The sequence below is a fragment of the Balaenoptera borealis genome (assembly GCF_965194805.1).
Source record: "Balaenoptera borealis genome assembly, chromosome: 15".
NCBI classification, from domain to species: Eukaryota; Metazoa; Chordata; class Mammalia; order Artiodactyla; family Balaenopteridae; genus Balaenoptera; species Balaenoptera borealis.
In genome coordinates, this window is record NC_138871.1 from 61111742 (window position 1) to 61132805 (window position 21064).

The 21064-nt window shown below is 43.0% G+C and overlaps 1 protein-coding gene across 2 annotated transcripts in view; it reads right to left on the bottom strand.

Annotated features, from left to right (window-relative positions):
- Positions 1-7249: 7249 nt before the first annotated feature.
- RMDN2 (regulator of microtubule dynamics 2) overlaps positions 7250-21064 on the bottom strand; it is a 93988-nt gene continuing 80173 nt past the window's right edge. Inside the window, exon 12 of one of the 2 annotated variants that reach the window (XM_082356086.1) lies at positions 7250-14658. In XM_082356086.1, coding sequence (XP_082212212.1) covers positions 14277-14658 — 382 coding nt within the window. In that variant the 3' untranslated portion in view covers positions 7250-14276. The remainder of the gene's footprint in view (positions 14659-21064) is intronic. The other variant, XM_082356087.1, reaches the window with a different exon arrangement.

Here is a 21064-nt window from a genome sequence, read left to right on the forward strand (position 1 = left end):
TGAATCAATTTGTCAACTTAATGGATTTTTTACTTTTACTCAATATTTAGTATCTATGCTGAGTAAGGCACCATGATAGCTGTGCAGGGAAGATTCAGAAACCTTGCTTCCTTCAGCAAGTGTGTCTGAAGATAAATATAATATGAAGATACATATCAAGAGCCTTGAGAAGAGATGGATAAAGTGCTGCAGAAATTCAAAGGAGGGAGAGATTTGTATTTTCCAGTTCAAGGGAGAAAATCAAGGAAAGCTTCTTGGAGGAGGTGAGTCTGAAACAGGAAAGTGCCTATAACCTCAGTCTGAAGCACAACACACTCAACACCTCAAGATGGCTATAGGAGAGAACCTGTACCAAGTAATATTCTGGTGGAAAAGTTAACTCCAAACAAGGAGATTAACGGCTATGGTTCCATGGCTTTGGAGTTCTGCTTTTACTTCGCACTCACCTTCACTTTGGGACAACTAGTCCCCACATCTGCAGAAATACAGACTTCTGGTCCTGACATCCTCTGCTTGTGCAGAGCTGAGAAAAGCTGGTGGGGCTACCAAAATTTGGATGGTTGCTTCTCTAATCCTTCCCTTCTGTCTGGAAATTCCAATCCAAAGAGAATCTTCTCCTAAAGCTGCTTATCCTTGTAGGACAAAGCTTGACATCTTCACCTAAAGAGTTATACTAAGGGATGATGAATGATTGAATGTGAATTTCAGACACCTGAGATTCTCCACCTGGGCTCATGTATCCCTTCCCCTGAGCCCACAGGGGCCGACTCATATTAACCTGACCTTCACCCATAGCTGGAGAACCCAGTACTCTCAGTGCAAAATAAACTCAGGTCGAAGAAACAACGCACGTGAGGAGCACAGTTATTTTCATAGAAAGACATTAAATTGCTGAGAGCTAGTGTGGCTTTCCAATGCCACCATTACAAGTTCAGTATCTCTTAAGTGTTTGTTCTGATGCTGTTCAGATAGTCTCAGTGGGCTCTGTTGGCCACTGGTCATCTTGGTAGATGACTCTTCCATGGTTCACAGCAGAGATCAGCGAACTATGGCCCATGGGCCAAATCTGGCCCACTGCCTGTTTTTGCGCAGCTATGTGAGCTATGAATGGTTTCTACATTTTTTTTAATGGTTGGCAAAAATCAGAAGACTGATATTTTGTGATACGTGAACATTTTATGATATTCAGATTTCAGTATCCAGAAATAAAGTTATGTAGGAGCACAACCACATTTATTTATTTATTTAATGTCTATGGGGCTTTCCTGTTACAATGGCAGAGCTGAGCAGTTGTGACAGAGACCACATGGCCTGCAAAATGGAAAATATTTACTCTCTGGCCCTTTACAAGAAAGGTTTGCTAACCCTGGTCTATACCCTCAGCTTCTCAAGGCACTGACTAATAATGACAATAACCTTCTCATGCTTCTCCAGCACTCGTGGTTGACAAAGCCCTTCCCCATGTCCCTTCCACCTCTGCCTTGAGTCCTCCTGGGCTGTGCCAGGGCCCTGGCAGGCTGACGCTGCCTCACAGAGGGACGCGAACCCACAAAACCAAAACCCTAAGTGAGGTCATTAGGAAGCAGAAACAGGTCAGAGGCATTTTTCACAAAGGCATTATTCCCGATTGTTTGAAAAATGGAGTCGTTTTCTCATAGACTGGAGAACACAGCAGTTAAATTCAGGCAAAATTCAGACCCACACAGTGTAATAACGTCACTAAAACAAAATTGAAAAACAGATTGTGGCTTCAGAAGCTGAAGTCTTTGCTGAATTATTTTCTCCTTCCTGAACCATTGGGTCTCTGTAATTCTATATTGTTTGAGGGTGTGCCATAGTTTCACAATTCTTATACATAGCCTAAGAAAATGCAACAATCAAATAAACAAATTCATCCTCTTATATAGTCACAGGAGATATCCTGAAATGTGTTTTTGAAGAGTTCTTATATGTTCTTAAATGCAGAGCACAGTAAATCAAGTATAATTTCACATACATTCAGGTCAGCCAAATCATTTATTCAGCAACTGATTTATGTTTCTTAAACATTGTTAAGCACCGTTAGACTGTTAAAAAATAAAACTGTTATAAAAACAAACACATTTCCTGATTCAGAGGCATTCATTTTCTCTTTGAGGAGAAACACTCAACTCTCCTAACACAGCATGTTGGATGCTGTAACAGACATACGTGTCAAGCACCATGGGAGTAAAGATTAGGACATACCTGATTCTTCTAGAGAACGTGGGGAGATGAGGATCACGAAAGGCTCCACAGAAGAGGTGCCATGTGAGCTGGGCCTAGGCGGGTGCTTAGGGGTTGAGCAGAGAGACACAGAACTGGGGAGAAGGGATGAGAAGATCCTCGACAAGGCACTGAGGTACAGAAGGGCGTGGCCATCTGCCTTGTTCCTGCTGGAACCGCGTGCACAGTCCAGCGCTGGCATCTCATAGCTGCTCAGTAGCTATCAGTTGAATGAATGAATATGATGTGCTTGGGGGTGGCGATAATCCAGGAAAAGCAGGGGAATATGTGTATGGACACTCAATAACATGCTACTGGGATACCATTTTAGGGACTAGACGAGATTGACTTTTAGTTTAATATTTCCAGTGTCTGTGGGTATATAAACGGCATTTCTTGGAGTCCTTGGAAATAGCTTGTACTCTTTCTTTAGCAGCATTGCTGAAGCTCTCTCCTGCTCTGATAGACAACGTGCACGTGTTTGACATTCCTGTGAAACCTCCAAAACTTCCCAGGACACTTAAGCTAACTGTACTGAAATACCCAACGGTTAATGATACGTCATAGTGGCCACTTGTCGTTGAATGTTTGGTCTTAGGTAAGACAGGCTGTGGGTCTTTGGCAATTGTATTTGGAAGGCACGATTTCTTCTCTCACTAAAAAAAGCATATCTCAATTCATGGGATAACCTTAAATCAATCACTCTCATTTATTTTTAAGGGGCATTATTTGTAATTGCTGGCTCTTTATTTTTGGTAACAAATGACTTGCAGTCTCACAATGAATTAAGATCCAAGAACTGGGATTAAGAAGCACTGCTTTGAGCCACAACAGTGCCTTCACATTTGCAGATTTGGCAAGCATGGAGTTAGTGACTTGGGATCCATCCGATTTTACTGAGGCACAAATTCGAATCCCGTGGATAACAAAGCCAGAGTATGGGCGTGAATCCAAAGTAGCATTAATGTTTTCTACTTGACTTCAGAGACCCTGTAATTCTTAAGGACTGATTTTTTTTTTTTAAGTCTGTAGAAAATGGATCCAGAAAAACCAGCAACTTTTGACTATGGCAGTAAAAAGAGAAAGAAGTAGTTTGACAAAGACGGATCTTTAGGCAGGTATGTAAATGCCTATGGAGAATCATTAAGAATATGAAGCTTACTGAAAATTTTCATATCCACTTGACTGCCTTGTAAGGAGGGAATTCAAAGTCCCACCACCATTCACAAACGCCCCCGGACATATCCCTGTTGTATATGAAGGGTTGACTATATCTTGAGCACTCCCCCTGCAAATTTGATTTTGCATGAAAGGACTGGCAAATCAAAGATAAACATCAAACCAGACTCAGTCTAATGGCATAAATTCCGGGTTAATGAAGCCTGAGCTAATGAGGTTTCATGCCCTCAAGTAAGTCTTAATCCTTGTCACCGGTGTTGGTGATGTCTTTCCTGAAGAGGCTGGTTCCCGGGGCCAAGCCAGCCTCACGAGGTCACATTACAACGTGTTCTCCCCTCTCCACAACTCCGATTCTGGCATTTAGAAATCATGTGCCGTTCACAATACTTTCCAGGTAATTTTTCCAGGTGGAAGGTTCTCAAAAGCAAAGGATTACCCAAGAGCCTTCTTTGTATGCTGCTTCGCTCTCTCATTTCCTTCTGATTCTCAGGCATCAACCACAGGGGGTGGCACAACTTGAGTTCCAAAGTTCAGTGAATCTCTCTTGTAGCCAGGAAGCTAGGCGCAGGTTAAGAATTACTATTCGGGCTTCCCTGGTTGCGCAGTGGTTGAGAATCTGCCTGCCAATGCAGGGGACACGGGTTCGAGCCCTGGTCTGGGAAGATCCCACATGCCGCGGAGCAACTGGGCCCGTGAGCCGCAGCTACTGAGCCTGCGCATCTGGAGCCTGTGCTCCGCAACAAGAGAGGCCGCGACAGTGAGAGGCCCGCGCACCGCGATGAAGAGTGGCCCCCACTTGCCGCAACTAGAGAAAACCCTCGCACAGAAACGAAGACCCAACACAGCAAAAATAAATAAATTTATTAAAAAAAAAAAAAAGAATTACTATTCAATTTTGAATTGTGATGTTTCTGTTAGAGCACATCAGGAGGAAACCATAAGTAAAAACCATAGGAAAAATCACCCCACATTATGTAAGAACTCATTTCAATTTCTTAAGCTCATGTCTTGTAAGTAATACCTTGCCTTCACAGAGTGCTCTCAACTTTTTAAGGTCTTTTTATTTTTATTGCCTGATTTTCGATTTATATAGATCCTACAGATAATAACATAAATCATCATAATTCAATAAAATGGAATGTAATTATGCCAATTCAGTCGATGAGGAGGTTAAAGTAATCCGTCAGAGCCATACTCTGAAATGGTCCTTTGTTCTTACATTAAGAAATATATGTGGAGTTCATGCAAAATCATGTTTTCTCTCAATTCCAAGTTCTTAATGACATGACCAGGAGCGCTGTTAGAAATTGAGCCATGATAGGATATCCAGGCCAGCTCTTCTGCCCAACTAAAGACTAGATTGCATCCCAGGCAGGCAGGGCATAAGTACAATGGACTTTTTAAGGCTCCACAAAAACATCTGAGATCTGAAAATAATGTGCTGGGCTGGTTATGTTGCTGGCTTTTTCAGGAATATTCGAGGAGAATCAGAAAGGTTGAGGTTATATGAGGGGTTGCACATTAGGAGGTATATGGTAGAGGGAGGTATTTTTTCAAAGTAGGCGATACTTAGGCATGTGTGTTTGCTGGACATGATGGTCCAACAGGGAGTGAGGAAAGGGTGAGGCGGGGCAGAAAGGAGCTGACCGTCGGGGTCACTCCCCGACAAGGCACCGGGGGTGGGATGCACGGCCATGTATTAAAATCAATTGTTGTCTTTTGATTTTTGCCAACCATTGAGCGACCTCAGGCTGCCAACTCATAGCTTTGTACTTCCCCCTGAATCTTAAGTTGCAATGGGTTTGGTGCTAATAAAGCCCCCTTTCCCTATCACCTATGTGGGTTGACCAGGGTGTAATCTAGATGTTTCTACTACTTGCTTTGTATGAAGATCAGCCCCAGAGGTAGCAACTTTTACTTGGAAGGATTTATAGCTACCCAGCGGTTCTATCATTTGTTAGAGATTTTTCCCATATGTGTAGACTCCAAACTTGAGTCATCAGTTTTGTTTTCACAGCTGGAGCTCAGTTTCAGGCTTTTATAAATCAGTTCTGAGCCTTCTCAGTACTTCATTCCTTCTTAGTGCTGAATAGTATTCCATTGTATGGATATACCACATTTTGTTTATTCATTCACCAGTTGATGGACATCTGGATTGTTTCCACTGTTAACCTCTTATAGATACTGCTGCTATGAACATTCCCATAGAAGTTGATGTGTGGACACCTTTATATAAACCTATTTTTAAATAGGCATTTGCTTTTCTAGAGCACTTTATTTATTCATGTGGACTTAAGTTACCATCTGATGTCATTTCCTTTCAGTCTGAAGGACTTCTTTTAATATTTCTTGCAAGAAAGATCAGATAGCAATAAATTCTCTCTGTCTTTGTTTAACTGGGAATGTATTTCACCTTCATTTCTGAAGAATAGTTTTCTGGATATAGAATTGTTGGTTAACAGTTTTTCCATCTAGGACTTTGTCTATGCCATCCCACTTCCTTCTGGTATTCTTTCATATGAGGAATCTGATATTCATCGTTGTTACCCTGTATGTAATGAGTCTTTTTCTTCATGCTGCTTTCAAGATTTTTCTCTTTGTTTTTGGTTTTTAATGGTTCGACCAGGATGTGCTTAGGTGTGGATTTCTTTGTGTTTACCTTGAGCTTTTTAAAAAAATATTTATTTATTTATTTATTTTTGGCTGCTTTGGGTCTTCGTTGCTGCATGCAGGCTTTCTCTAGTTGTGGCGAGCAGGGGCTACTCTTTGTTGCGGTGTGCAGGCTTCTCATTGCCGTGGCTTCTCTTGTTGCAGAGCATGGGCTCTAGGCATGCGGGCTTCAGTAGTTGTGGCTCGCAGGTTCTAGAGCACAGGCTCAGTAGTTGTGGCGCACGGGCTTAGTTGCTCCGCGGCATGTGGGATCTTCCCGGACCAGGGCTTGAACCCCTGTCCCCTGCATTGGCTTGTGGATTCTTAACCACTGCGCCACCAGGGAAGTCCCTATCTTGAGCTTTTTAGATGTGTAGATTAATGTTTTTCATCAAATTGTGAACATTTCTGGCCATTATTTCTTCAAATAATTTCCCCTTTTTTCTGTTGCTGATATTTCTGCTTAATTAAAAAAATATATTATTCTTATTCTTATTTTTATACTTAAGCGTGGCTTCCTTGGGGTTTTCCCTGTGACAACATAACGTAGTGGTAAGACAATGATGCATTAGATGTTGTGCTCAAATACTTTGGGTCAGACTATCTTATATTCTTTGCTGGTAGGAATGCAAAATGGTGCAGCCACTTGAGAAGACAGTTCATCAGTTTCTTATCAAACTGTCTTCTTAATCACGTGATCAGCAACCACATGCCTAGCTGTTTATCCAAATGAGTTGAAAACTTTTTATTAATAAATTTATTTATTTATATTTTATTTTTGGCTGCATTGGGTCTTCGTTGCTGTGCGAGGGCTTTCTCTAGTTGTGGTGAGCGGGGGCTACTCTTTGTTGCAGTGCGTGGGCTTCTCATTGTCGTGGCTTCTCGTTGTGGCTCGCGGGCTCTAGGTGCTTGGGCTTCAGTAGTTGTGGCGCACGGGCTTAGGTGCTCTGCGGCATGTGGCATCTTTCTGGACCATGGCTTGAACCCATGTCTCCTGCATTGGCAGGCGGATTCTTAACCACTGAGCTACCAGGGAAGTCCAAAAACTTATGTCTACATAAAAACCTGCACACGAGTATTGATGGCAGCTTTACTCATAATTGCCAAAGTGAGAAAATGCATGTAAATGGCTTACTGCAAGGCCAACTACACAAGGCATATAAATAATGGATGCTATTATTATTCTCTGGTATTATAATTTGTTCCATTTTCCACCTTAAGTCTTCTGCTCATTTGATATGAGATCTTGGACAAATTACTTAATATCTCTAAACCTCTATATTTTTTAACAAGTAAAATGGGACTATTAACATTTTCTTGCATTTTTGTGAAAATTAAGTAATGTAGTAAGAAATTAAGTAATGTACATAAAAGATGCTCATTATGAAGCTTGGGACATAGTATGTAATCATAGTGGTCACAATAGCTGTGTGACTTCAACCAGTCTGTTCATTAGCACAGAATAATAATACCTCTCTCACAACAGTAAAGCATAAGATCATACAGGCCTAGTGAGTTTAATGACTGGTTCAAGGTCACATGGATGGTTATTAATGGGCCAGAACTCAAGCCTAGACCTAGATTATAGGTGTTCAAAAATGATGACTATTAATTATAGCTATTATTTCTCTCCCTCTCTCTTCCCACCCACCCCCACCTGAATCTCACACTTACACACAAACACACACACACAGTCATTCATATGCAGTGAAAAAACTAGATCCTGAATCTTCCTACCATTGCCTTCCCATCCCTGGGCTTTAGGCCTGGCATTCTCCGTCTTCCCAGCCCACATAGCCTTTCCCCCAAATTGAAACTGCTTCTTGGGAATTCCCTGGTGGTCCAGTGGTTAGGACTTGGCACTTTCACTGCAGCAGCCTGGGTTCAATCCCTGGTTGGAGAACTAAAATCCTGCAAGCTGCATGGCGTGGCCAAAAAAAAAAAAAAAAAGAAAGAAAGAAAGAAAAAAAAAATAAAAAGAGAGAAACAGGAAAAAGAAAGAAAAAAAGCCTGCTTCTTTCTGTTTGTCCACTGTGTGCCAGAGCCCAGGGGTCTTCCTCCTGCTTGGAACATTATTCTGCATTGAAGAGAGGGGAGCCTGCGGGGAGGATGGTAGGATGGTCCAGCAGAGAGACAGAGATGCTAGAAGTGGGAGGAGGGGGCAAGTAGGGATTGCAGTGTGTGTGATCAGACACTGTGCTGGGCACCCTCGTGTCCCTTGTTCCATTTAATCCTCACAGCAAGGCCTGATCTTTAGCATCCTGGGGCAGATGGTGACAATGGAGACGTTAAGCCCATGGGAAGGCAGGACCAGCCCAGCATCCTTTCTTGCTGTTCTTCCTGAACCCTCAGGGAACCCATGGTTGAGATGCAGACACAGGATGATTTTCTGGTAAAGAAGGAAGAGGCATCTTCCCTCATCTGGCCTCAAACCTAATTCCTCCCTGAGTGGAGGCTGGACCTTCTAGTTAACAATAGGAGTGAAAGGGAGGGTGAATGTTTCCATCAAAATGGAAATGATATATCAGAGGAGCAGGGTGTGTAGATAGTAGGGACTGTGCCTCTTAGTAAAGGAAGTCGGGGCTTCCAACAAAGAAGTAAGAAAATGCAGTGCCCCCATGGGTGCTCAGGAAAAACTTGAAAGACTCATGTCAGCCTCCATCCATGGCCAATCAATGGACTTTGAAAGCAGACAGGCCTGAGTTAAAATCAAAGTTCTGTGATTCTCTAGCTGTGTGAGCTTAGGCCAGTTAATTAGCCTCTCTGGGCAATAGTTTTCCCATTTGCAAAATAAGAACAATTCCAATGACTAAAATCCTAAAACGCAGCTCTAAAGTGAAGATTGTCCTTTGCAAGATTAAAATGATATATATGAAGTATTGAATAGCATCTGGCTTTTAACAGTTGCTTAAAAAGTATAATTATTTTCATCATCACGAAACTCAAGTCAAAGCTGAGCACAAAGGAACTCCACGCCCTGTTTGGCATCCAGGGGGCTTACCTTAATGGGAAACATGGGCCTGGCGCTCCTAGTGCTGAGGAGGGGCAGAACCTCTCAGGGCAGGGCTGGTATGAGAGATGCCAAGAAATGTCCTTGGGTGTGGACTCCAGATCAGGGGACACCAAGTTATCTCTTCTCCTACCTGTCCATGATGTACCCGTTGGTCCCAACCCTATGGGCTTCTGAGAAGCACCCAGTGTAATCAACTCACCTTCCATACTGACTCCAGAAGACTTTTACTGGGTGCCTGCTATGTGGCAGGTTTTATTCTATCGATAGATGCTGTGGTTACAAAGATGTGTGGCTTCTACTTGGCTGTACCACAGCTCAGGAAGATGAAAGAAGGACACACACCCTGCCCCCAAACGCTGAGGCTCTTACACTAAAGGCTCAGATGGCCCCGCGGCCCAGACAGTGGTAACCAGCCCTGCACCATGCAGGAGACGGTCCCGAATTTCCCAGAAAACAGTGTATACAACACGGGTTTCAGTTTTCTCCTTGGCTCTTTCCCCCACGTACCAAGACCACTGAATGGGTAACATGGAACTCAGCTTATTTGATTGTTGGGAGAAACAGAAAACACCCCAAGGGAGAGGAGGGCAGAGAGCCTTGTGCAAAGGAAGACTAGAATTAGCAGCTGCCTTGCCTCACCCGATGCTCCTGGCGCTGCTGACGGGTGCCCGCCACTAACACGAGACCCTCCAGCTGGAAGTCCCCAAGGTGCTCCCCTGGGCTTGGGAGGGTCCAACTGGGGGAAGAAATGGAAGAAGGAGAAGAAGGGGTCGAGCGAGAGTAGAGATGGGAAGAGGGAAGGGAGGCAGGGAGAGTCATTGACCGTCAGGCTTGCAAGAAAGTCAACAACTGCCAGGTTCCAGAGGCTTCTGAAGCTTACAAACACCTGAAAGTATTGCATTTTTATATTTTCTTAAAATTCTCATTCTCTCACCATCTCCTGAAAGTGCTGGACATGACCCTCAGCTGGGGCGGTCACTAGCCCTGTCACACTGTGTGAGATATTTAACCTCAGGGCACTTGTGTCTCATCACCTGTAAAATGGGCATAATGACCCTGCGGGAGGATTAAAAGAGCCAAGGGGTGCGAAGAATTTCACACAGTATCTTCTGCGAGCAGTTTGTGGGATTTCCTCCTTGAGTTTCTGCCAAGCTCTCCAGACCCAATGGGAAACAGAAAATACCACCAGATAAAAAAATGTGAATTCAGGAAAGTCTCACCCGGGTTGGGAACTATGTCGTAAGACCCAGTGAAGCCAAGAAAACTGGCACGTGTTCACCATTCAGTGTGTGTGCAGCACAGCATCGGGCAATAAAACATGTGCAGGAATGAAAGCTCCTCTCCCAGGACTGACGAGAAGTTCCTTGGATGTTGCCACGCACTTCTGGGATTCTGGGCAGGGAGCTCATGGTGGGGCCTGCTCTGGAGACAGTCACTAAACAACCAGAATCGTCAGCCAGCACTTACCAAATTCTTATATGTGAGCAGTATCAGTGGCGCTGCAGGGATGTGGGGAGAGAAAGCAATGTGGAAACGTCTAGGCAGGATATAAAGAGCCAGAAGATTCTCTGTCCCTCCAGGAGGGAAGCTGAGAAATATTCTCCATTTCTACAGGCTCGTTATTTTAAGCACATTTATTTAATCTTCATAACAAAATCCTGCAGAGTAGGAATTTTTATCACCATTTTACAACAAAGAAACTAGGGCTCGGAGAGCTTAAGTCACTTGCCCAAGTTCAGGCACGTAGTAAGGTCTGGATTTGAATCTGAGTCTGAATCCAGGATTTTTTTCTCTCTCCTGCCACCTTTCCCAAAAGCCTACATTTCTGGGAAATAAATGAACTCTAGTGATAAAGCAGTGCCTTTTCCATGTGCTGTGTGCTTGACCCCTTCCTACTCTTTCTCTAGAAATAGATAAGAAAGCCACCAGGATCCCTGAGGCAGCCCTGGTTGTCCTTGCACTGCGGTCAGCACGGTGGATATTTGGCCTAGTTGCTTTCCCTTCAGACTTTTGCAGAAAGAGCACCGCATGTGTCAGCTCAGTACAGCACATCTTTCTGGCTCTGTTTTCTCCCCACAGGAACCTGAGAGTCTGTCTGTGTGTGTGTGTTATCAGACCGCTAAAGAGTTACATATGTCAGCACAGAAGAGCGCTTTGATGTGCGCTCCGCATCCAGGAAAGCCCTCGCTCCTGCCCTGTTCTGGCTTGAGCTCCGTGTCTTTCATTAAGTTCCATGGGACGCCTTGCTGCCTGCCAAGATCAAGGCAAATGAAGCAGGGGGCTCTCAGGGTAAACGCTCCTTCCCAGGACCTGCATTTGGACAGCAGTAATATGATGCCGATTATTCCATGGCTCTTAACCTTCACTTCCTCTGGGGGAGGGTATCTGGATTCTTGCTGGGTCCACATGGTCTGCGGCTCCTTTGGAAATAAGAGGTGACAGCAGCGAGGTGAGTGCACGTTACAAGTAAGACTCAACTCAAAGTGAACAATTACCTCTGATCAAAGTTTGCAAAGTATACCCACATTTGTCATTTTACGTCCTTCTTATGTGAACCCTATGAGCTGGGCACAGCAGGGAGACTTATCTTGATCAAGATCACACACAGGAGCCACACTGGGCTCCTGGCATGGATGTCTTGTAGGTGATGGATGGTCCAGGGTGACACATCAGATCTCTCCGTGATGAGATCTCCATGGTTGTCTAGCATAGGCACCTCTTTATCTTCAAGTTGGTTCCATCGACAAGGGTCCCCTGGGTGTGTGCCCAGCTAGGCTATTCTCTCCCTCCCTTTTCCTCTCTTTTGCTACCTATCCTTTTAAATTCTGAGCCTGGGTTTCCTTCCTGGTTGGCATACCTTTCCCTGCTGTGGTATTCAGAGTGTATGGACCTTTCATGAGGAGTTACTGTGCGTAGCTCCAGACACAGCTGTGCACACTTGGACGGTAACCCTCCATGTAACAGGGTTGGTGCCCTGAAGTGGGTCTGAGCATCATGGTGCCGTGTGAGGACAGATCTCAAGATGCTGCTGCCCCCTGCTGGTTAAACTAGATCTAAAACAGCCGCTCAATTTTACAGCCTAGCTTCCCACCCTTCTTTTTCTTCCAGGGGCTCATTGTTTTTTTCTAATTGAGGTAACATTGATTTATAACATAATATTTCTATTGATACCCCTATCATGTGCTCACCACCAAAAATTTATTTCCCATCCATCACCATACAGTTGATCCTTTTCACCCATTTTGCCCTTCCCTCCCGCTGCCCCTTCCCCTCTGGTAACCACTACTCTGTTCTCTGTATCTACATGTTTGTTTTTTGTTTGGTTTTATTTTGTTTTTGTTTGTTTATAAGTTTTTTAATATTCAACATATGAGTGAAATAATATGGTATTTGTCTTTCTCTGACTTATTTCACTTAGCATAATACCCTCAAGGTCCATCCATGCTGCCACAGATGGCAAGATTTCATCTTTTTTTTTTTTATGGCTGAGTAGTATTGTGTTATATGTATCTCATGTCTTCTTTATCCATTCATCTGTTGATGGCCAGGGGTTCATGTTTGAACGATCCATTTTACACACCACTTTTATCACATATTAAATTTGCATGTGTATTTGGATGTATTTATGATATTTATATTCTGTTTCACTGATCTGTTCATCTATTTATTCACAATACCACTTTAATTATTATAGATTTAGAGTACATTTTTTTCATATCTGGGTGGTACAGTTGCCCTTCCTCACTTGACTTTTTCAGAATTTCCACAAGGATGCATGCTGTTTTTCCATTTGAATCTTAGAACACAATAAAGAATCTTTTTAGTACTTTAATTGGAATTACACTAACTTTATAGATTAACTGAGGAACTTTTGCTAACTTTTAGTATGCTGTCTTCTTAGTCAAAATACACTATGTCTTTCTATTTGTTCAAACCCTCGGAATTCTTAGATTTCTGCTTATCTATCAGGCATGAAACTTAGGTTTACTGCTAGATTTTTTATTTTGTTTTGTGATTATGGTAAAGGAGGTATTACTTTCTATTACATATTCTAACTGGCTGTTATTTGTGTTTGTAATGGTTATTGATTTCTACACATTAATTTTTTACTGCACTATCTCAGTAAATTCTCTTATTGTTGAAAATAGTTTTGAAGTTAATTCTCTCAGGTTTTTTCATGCATGCAAGTTTATATACCTACATAAATAATGATATTTATTAGCCCTGTTAATATATTAGTTTCAAATGTTCCATTGTAGTTGAAGTGTCTTTTCTAATTAGAGCTAGTACTTCCAAAACAATATTAAGTAATAATAGTGAAGTCATCCTTATTTGGTCGTGACTTCAGTGCAAATCATTCTAAATTCTGTGTTAAAAGCATAATGTGCTCAGATAAATATATTTTATCCTTTTAAGAAAATACTCCTTTGGGCTTCCCTGGTGGCGCAGTGGTTGAGAATCTGCCTGCCAATGCAGGGGACACGGGTTCGAGCCCTGGTCTGGGAAGATCCCACATGCCGCGGAGCAACTGGGCCCGTGAGCCACAACTACTGAGCCTGCGCGTCTGGAGCCTGTGCTCCACAACAAGAAAGGCCGCGATAGTGAGAGGCCCGCGCACCGCGATGAAGAGTGGCCCCCACTTGCCGCAACTAGAGAAAGCCCTCGCACAGAAACGAAGACCCAACACAGCCAAAAATAAATAAATAAATAAATAAGTAAATAAAGGAGTTCCTTTAAAAAAAAAAGTACCCCTTTATTTATACTTTGCTAAGAATTTCTTTTTTAATCAAGAAAGGAGGTAATCTCACCCTTTAAAATGTTCTACATGTTGTGTGCTTTATCATGAACATTTTAGTAGAATATATATGTGTGTGTATATATATATATGTATGTGTGTGTATATATATATATATAAAATTTATACATAAATAAATGTAAATATATTGGGAGATGCCAATTTTTAAAAGCTAATTCAAGCATGCAAAGAGTTTGGAGACCAATGGGTTTAGAAGATTATAATAAAATAACTTATATTAAAATATTAACATTTACCACATATGATGAACTCTTTCCTTTTTAATGCAGAAGGCACTTCTGGATCTTGAAGGCTTTAAGGATCATCAGTATGAATACTGATTATCTTATTGGTTGATAGAAGACTGGTTAACTGAGGCTCAGTCATTAGAAGGCTTTAGTTCTCCTCCGAAAAAGTTTGATCTTTGTGGCCCTCTGAATGTCCTCCACTGTGTAAGACAGTTGTAGTGAAGCAGCTGTATGCTGGGTTCCCCCAGGCCCCCAACTCCCCATCATGTAGGCACCACAGTATGACAGAGGCAGGAATGGAGCGTGAGTCAGTGTGGCCTGGGTCCAGCCTCTCCAGATCACACCTGGCACAGGTAGAGTGTCCCGACTGAAAGATCCTCTTTCTGGCAGAGGCAGGGTGGGAGTTGACACACCTATGGGCAGACCAGTCAAAGGGCGGGAAGGAACCAGTCCTCATAAAGACCCACTGCTTCAGCGCAGTGGGACTTCCTGTCAGGGCCGCTGCCAGAAGTCTTCCTGAGTAGATAATTCTGAAAAGTAAAGAAACACCAGTGTTCTCTGTAGTCATAAAAAGGGAAAAGATAGCTGGAGGGATAAACATCCCAAGCAACAAATTCTTTTTATGGGATGTCTGGCTTTCTGCAAATTTTTACTGAACCAAGACATGTGTTCTTTTAAAATTAATACATGCAGGGCAAAAACTCAAAACAATATGCTGATTTATTTCGTAAAGATAATTCCCAGGCTAACTGTGGTTTGTTTTACATTGTCAACAAGAGTAGGGAGTGGGTGGGGAGGAATCTTGTAAAGTCTTAGAGATGAAAAGTTTGGGTTCACATGAAATGACTACTCTGAAATCGACTAAATTCAATCTCTGTCTCTGTCTCTCCCCCTCTTGCAAATTTAATTTACCTTTAAAAGGATTTATTGAGCACCATGGAAACACAGACGCAAGATAAGATGAGGTGTCTTTTAATGTATTTAGAGAATGAATACATGTGCATATGGAGTAGTTAAAAATTCAAAGAAATATCAAAATGAATGACAATATAAGTAGCATAGACTGTGTTGTGAGAGGTCAGAGAACTCAGGACTGGTCATTGGGATTGTATCAAGAGGGACTCCTATAAGTGGAGAATAGCAAGGGAGGAAGAGGGAAGGACACGTGGTTTACAGCTCCCTTTTCCCAGCAATGTTCCAATGCCATAGGCTCAAATCTACCTGCTCAACTTTGGATGCTGGGGATGTCTGAAGATCTGTTTGGATGATCTCACCATGGGACAGGGGGGAAATCAGAGCTTCTGTCAGATTTTTTTTAATGTACTGCCCATGTTAAGGCAAGAAAGAAAAAGTAACAACTTGCCAGCAACTGACAAGGACGCTTTTGGCTGTGGGATTATTGAATTTAGTGTCATGGAACTAGTCAGAGCAATTGAATCACGGAAGGAAGACACCCAATGAGCACATGAAATGATGCTCAAATCATTAGTCATAATTAAAACCACAATGAGATGCCACTACACATCCATCAGAATGGCTAAAATTAAAGACTGAGACAGACCATGACAAGTGTTGGTGAGGATATGGAGAAGTGGATCTCTCAGACATTTCTGATGGGAATGCAAAATGGTGCAACTGTCCTAAAAACAGCACGGCACTTCCCTGTAAAGCTAACATACACTTACCAAGTGACACAACAATTCCTCTTCTAGGTTTTTACCCCACCCTCCAAATAAAAACATGTCCTTAGAAGGACTTGTACCTGAATAGCCATATCAGCTTCATTCATAATAACCCCAAACTGCAAACAACCCCAAACAGGTGAATTGATAAACAATTTGTTGCACATTCCAGCTATGCAATATTACAGCAACAAAGTGGAATGAACCATTGATATACCCAATAAAAATAGATGAATCTCCAAACTGTGCTCAGTGAAAGAATGAGCTCATTTATTCATTAAGTGTTAAAAACAAGTAACCTATAGTGACAGAAAGCAGATCTGTGGTTGCCTGACCCTGGGGTGCAGGTGGGAGATTGAGTGGGAAGGGACACGAGGGAACTTTCTGGAGTGATGCACATATTTTATACCTTGATTGTGGTAGGGGTGACACTGGCATAAACCTTGGTCTAAACTCATCGAACTGTACACTTGAAATGGTTGCATTTGGTTGTGTGTAATTTATACCTCAATAAAGGACTGAGGCTGACGCATAGGCTGGCAGATGTGGTGCACAGTCTGCTTGCTTGGATGATTCTTTTGAGACCTGACTCAATTCACTGGCTCCTCTCTTGATCAAGAACTTCAGTTGGGGTCTAGCTAACTGTGTTCAGGAGAGCATTCCTCCCGGGGCCCATGTGTCCCAAGGAGGGTCCCTGCTCTGAGAGCATGTCCAGCCCGAGACGGGGGAGACAGCTCAGGAGGGGATGTGCAGCTCTCGCTTCCACAGCCCCAGCAAGCTGTCTCCTTTGTAAAGAAGCCCAGTGTTGACCGTACCTAGCTGAGTAAGGGAAAATCCAAATAAACATTCCCCTCACACTGCAATTTTTTGGCCAACTCGGTGAGCCAAATAAAGCAGTCCATGTTTTGGGGGGATTTGCAACTGTGAGATAGATCATAATCTCCATTAAATATGTTATGAAACAAATTATAGTTATGGAACAGTGGAAATTCACATAATTAAAACAAAATTAAAAGGGAAACAAAGTATGACTATGAGCAACATCTTTTGGAGAAATTACCACAACCAGATGTAAGTAAATTGTACCCTAAAGGCACCTTTCCAGGACATTCCCATGAATTTGTCTTGTACAGATCCTAAACTCCCTATCCAAAGCCCATCTTATTTATTTATTTATTTATTTATTTATTTATTTATTGGGTCTTCGTTGCTGCGCGCGGGCTTTCTCTAGTTGCGGTGAGCGGGCTTCTCATTGCGGTGGATTCTCTGGTTGCGGAGCACAGTCTCTAGGCGCGCAGGCTTCAGTAGTTGTGGCACATGGGCTTCAGTAGTTGTGGTTCACGGGCTCTGGAGCGCAGGCTCAGTAGTTGTGGCACACGGGCTTAGTTGCTCCGCGGCATGTGGGATCTTCCCGGACCAGGGCTCGAACCTGTGTCCCCTGCATTGGCAGGCGGATTCTTAACCACTGCGCCACCAGGGAAGCCCTCCAAAGCCCATCTTAAACACTGTTTTCCCGTCCAATGAACCATTTCCCCCACTGTGGGAGACACATGTATAATGTTGGCTAAGTTAACGATTATACAAATTTCAAGAAGTCTATCTTTGTTGGTAGAAGTCTAGCTTTTTAGCTGCCTTAAGCACTTTTTAGGTAAATGAAAACGAAAGAAAAGGAAACAAAGAGTTAGTTCCTGAAGGACATTAAATCTTACATGGTTTAAGATTGATTGTATGGCTCCGAATATGATTTCTTTCTTCATTGCACAGGTCGCGGGCTGGGAGTCAGGACACCGGGGTCGGGTCCCTGCTCTCTCATGAGCTAGGTATGTGACCTCTAGCAAATCTAACCTTTGTTCCAGTCCCCTCGATGGTCAGAGAAGGATGGCAGCACTTTCTCAACCCGTCTCAGCAAGTAAAAAGCGTTCATTGAAATATTAGGCATGGTAACACTTAGAAAAATTAAAAGTTTAATATGAATATAAAGTGGGCTTTATTTGGCATTTAAAAGAAAACTTTTAAAATGTTATAAACATGATATATGTGCTGTCACTATACGTATACGTTGTAGGACCAGGTCTCTAAAGCAATAAGAATCTTCGGTTATCTTTTTATTTTCCAATCTGTTAACAATGAGCGCAAGGGCTAAGTATCCCCCAAAAGCAATACTCACCACTACCAGGTTGTCAGGGATGGGCTTTTAAATCATTTTAAGCTTCACACTAGAGTATTGCAGGAGTTACTTTATTGCTAAAACAATAGACTGAAAACTAAAGTCTAGAAATGGAATAAAATTAAAATTTCAAAATAAAAAAAGTAATTGAGTCATAGAAATGTCACAATGACTAACCCTAGTATGTGGTCTGTATTTCATTGAAGGAAGGCTTTGTCAACAAGATAATTAAAATTAAAAAAAGACGTCTGTATTGCTTTTAGGCGAGTAAGAGAGCATCTTGAATTGGCAGTGGAAGGGCTGGTCTTCGCATTGCCTCAGGCTTGCTGTCTCTGGTCTGGCCCCTGACCTGCCGGGCTTCTCCAGCTCCTGCTCTGCCTCTCCCTTCCCTTTGCTCACTTCTCCTCTCTCTCCTTCTCTGCTCTCTCCCTGTCACATCACATCTGAGGATAGAAATGACTCTCCGTTTTCTCTTTTGGGAACCTTGGGAATATGAGAAGTGTTTTTCTCTTTCTTGAGGTGTTTGATTTAGCTGAACACTTGTTACGCGAGTCCCTACAGCTAGACAGGCAACGCGAAGGTGAGTGATGGACGGTCCTTGCCTCGCCTGGCTGAAGATCTGATGGTTGGGCTAAGAAAGAACCCCAAAAGTGCCCTGCTATTTTGAGGAGGGAGAGAGCACATCTAGTCATGTGGCTCAGGAAGGTTTGGTGGCAGAACTTCCATCACTTGAGCCAGGTCTGGAGTGGCGGGGGGAGATTTCCACAAGTGGCCACGGGGGAGGGAAGGTGGCCCTAGAGGATGGAAAATCCCAAGCCAGAGGGCAGAAGAGCACCAGGCAGGTCTGAGCAACAATCAGTCCAGTCTGGCTGGAACACAGTGCATGTATGCGGTGAGGGGTGAGGGAGGCCTGCTGGAAAGACAGACTAGGTGGGAGCAGGGGGTCAACAGGGCCTTCTTGAAGGCCTGGCTGAAGACTCTGGCTTTTATGCTGTAGGCAGTTGGAAGAATATGGCGAGATACTGGTATTAGTCTGCTCTTACGCAGGGCAATCACTTGCCTGGCTTTAATGCCCACCCCCTCCTGCTCCTTGTCCTTCCCCGCCCCCTAAGAGCAGCCCAGCCCCTGCACAGGAAGGCGTGAAGAGCCGCTCAGCCTGTAGTGGATGTGGTGGGCAGGATGGTCAGTGGGCAGCTTCCAGCCTCCACATCAGTGGCCCCAGTGACAGCTCGCTCCTGGGGCCTGCACTGAGCTTTAGACCCTGACTTGGACTCCGAAGAGAAGGACGTGAACAAGGTGCTGCTTGGTCCCCTGCTCAGGGCCCACCACGACCCGGGCCTCCAGGCTTTCTGGGACCTCCTCACGGCTGGGGTGTGACGTGGCTGGGAACTGGAGGCGACGAGGCGGGGCAGAGCTGGACCAGCCGCTGCAGCAGGGCCGCCCGGCCTGGCTCGCTGTGCTCCGGGGGCTGGGGTTCTCCCGAGGCTCACTCGCCCTGGGGAAGCAGCGCAGCCGAGGAAGCCACCGCCCGCCATCAGGAACAGCAAGCGAGGCTGAGAGGAGCTTTTCTAAACCATTCGAAATGAAAACTAAATGTCAATCCATCATGCTAGGGGAAAGACCAATGTATCTATCCTATATCCTCTCTATAGAAAATGACGTTTAAAAAATTAACATCTTAAGATGAAGTAAACAAAGAGTATGTGAGAAAACATAGGAAAAAAGTATCCTAGAGGTGTGCCTCAGAGTTAATAAGTAATAATGATATGTTATTTTTCTCGATTTTGTAATATTTGTGGCATTTGTCAGCTTTTAAAACTTTATAATGGGTTGTGATGTCTCTCATTCTAAATAAAGTTACTTTCATACCTAATTTTGTATTCTTTTTCTTAACCAATACTCCAAATTGTATAAGCTTGAGGCTCACAAACTTGGATCAGTCCTTGGATGACTCCATGTTAGCTCAATATACATGTGATTAATTACGACTGCTGGGTACCCTGAGCTCCTAGGACTGAAGAACATTAAGGAAATAAAATGCATTTCAAGCAAAGAGACAAAATAAATAACTGAATTGGTAGCTTGGCTGGAAAATCACTATCTTCATGACTGGAACCTTTTAAAAATTAGGACAGACAGTGTTAGGCGCCAGACGATTTCCACACTACACCACAGTCTGCCAGATTGGAAGGGGCTGTGCAATGAGGGCTCTGCCAGAGGCACAGTATGTAATGCCATTTCTACCTGTAAGTTTCAGCAGACTATTTTCCCAATCAGGTTTCCCAATTTAAATTAGTTAGGATATGGCAATACAAAGTATTTAAGAAGGAGGAGAGATATACTTTAATTCTCCATATGCAAACTTTATTGGCCAAAATTTAAGAATGCTATATAAAAACAAACAAAAAAATTATCTCAGAGTTCTAACCAAAGTCCAATTAAGTAGTTAATTTCATAGTGCAACTGCTCAACTTGCTTTATTTTATAGAATGGATATATTTGAATATTACAGAAACTTGTTTAAAAAACTAAACTCAATATGATAGAGTTTGCTACATGCAAAATCATGGTTTATGGGACTGGAAAGTGCCGCAGTTACAACTCTCCAAATTACAATTTCTGTCTTTCAAAATCCAAACCATTGACAGTGTATATGAATCAATTGTTTTCAAGATATTGGTCAGCAGGAAAGAAAGGACAGTGATCCCTGAGAGACAGGTAATGAACAAAGTTAAGCCCTACAATTGCCCCAGGTCACTGTCTGGAGAGAGTTTCCAGGCAACGGTGCACAGCAGGGAAGCCATAAAGGAGTCCCACCATCTCCTTGAGTTGAGGAGACAAATTAATCAACACAATGTCAATCAAAATCCCATCTAGATTTTTTATGGTAGAAATTTAAAAACTGATTCTAAAATTCATATGCAAATGCAAAGAACTTAGAATAGCCAAGAGGAGTTAGCAAAGGAACACGCCTGGAGGAATATCTGATTTCAAGACAGTAGGAAACTAAAGTAACCAACAGAGTGTGGTATTGGCATTATTACTGATAATAGATCAATGGAAGAAAATAGAAAGTACATAAATAGA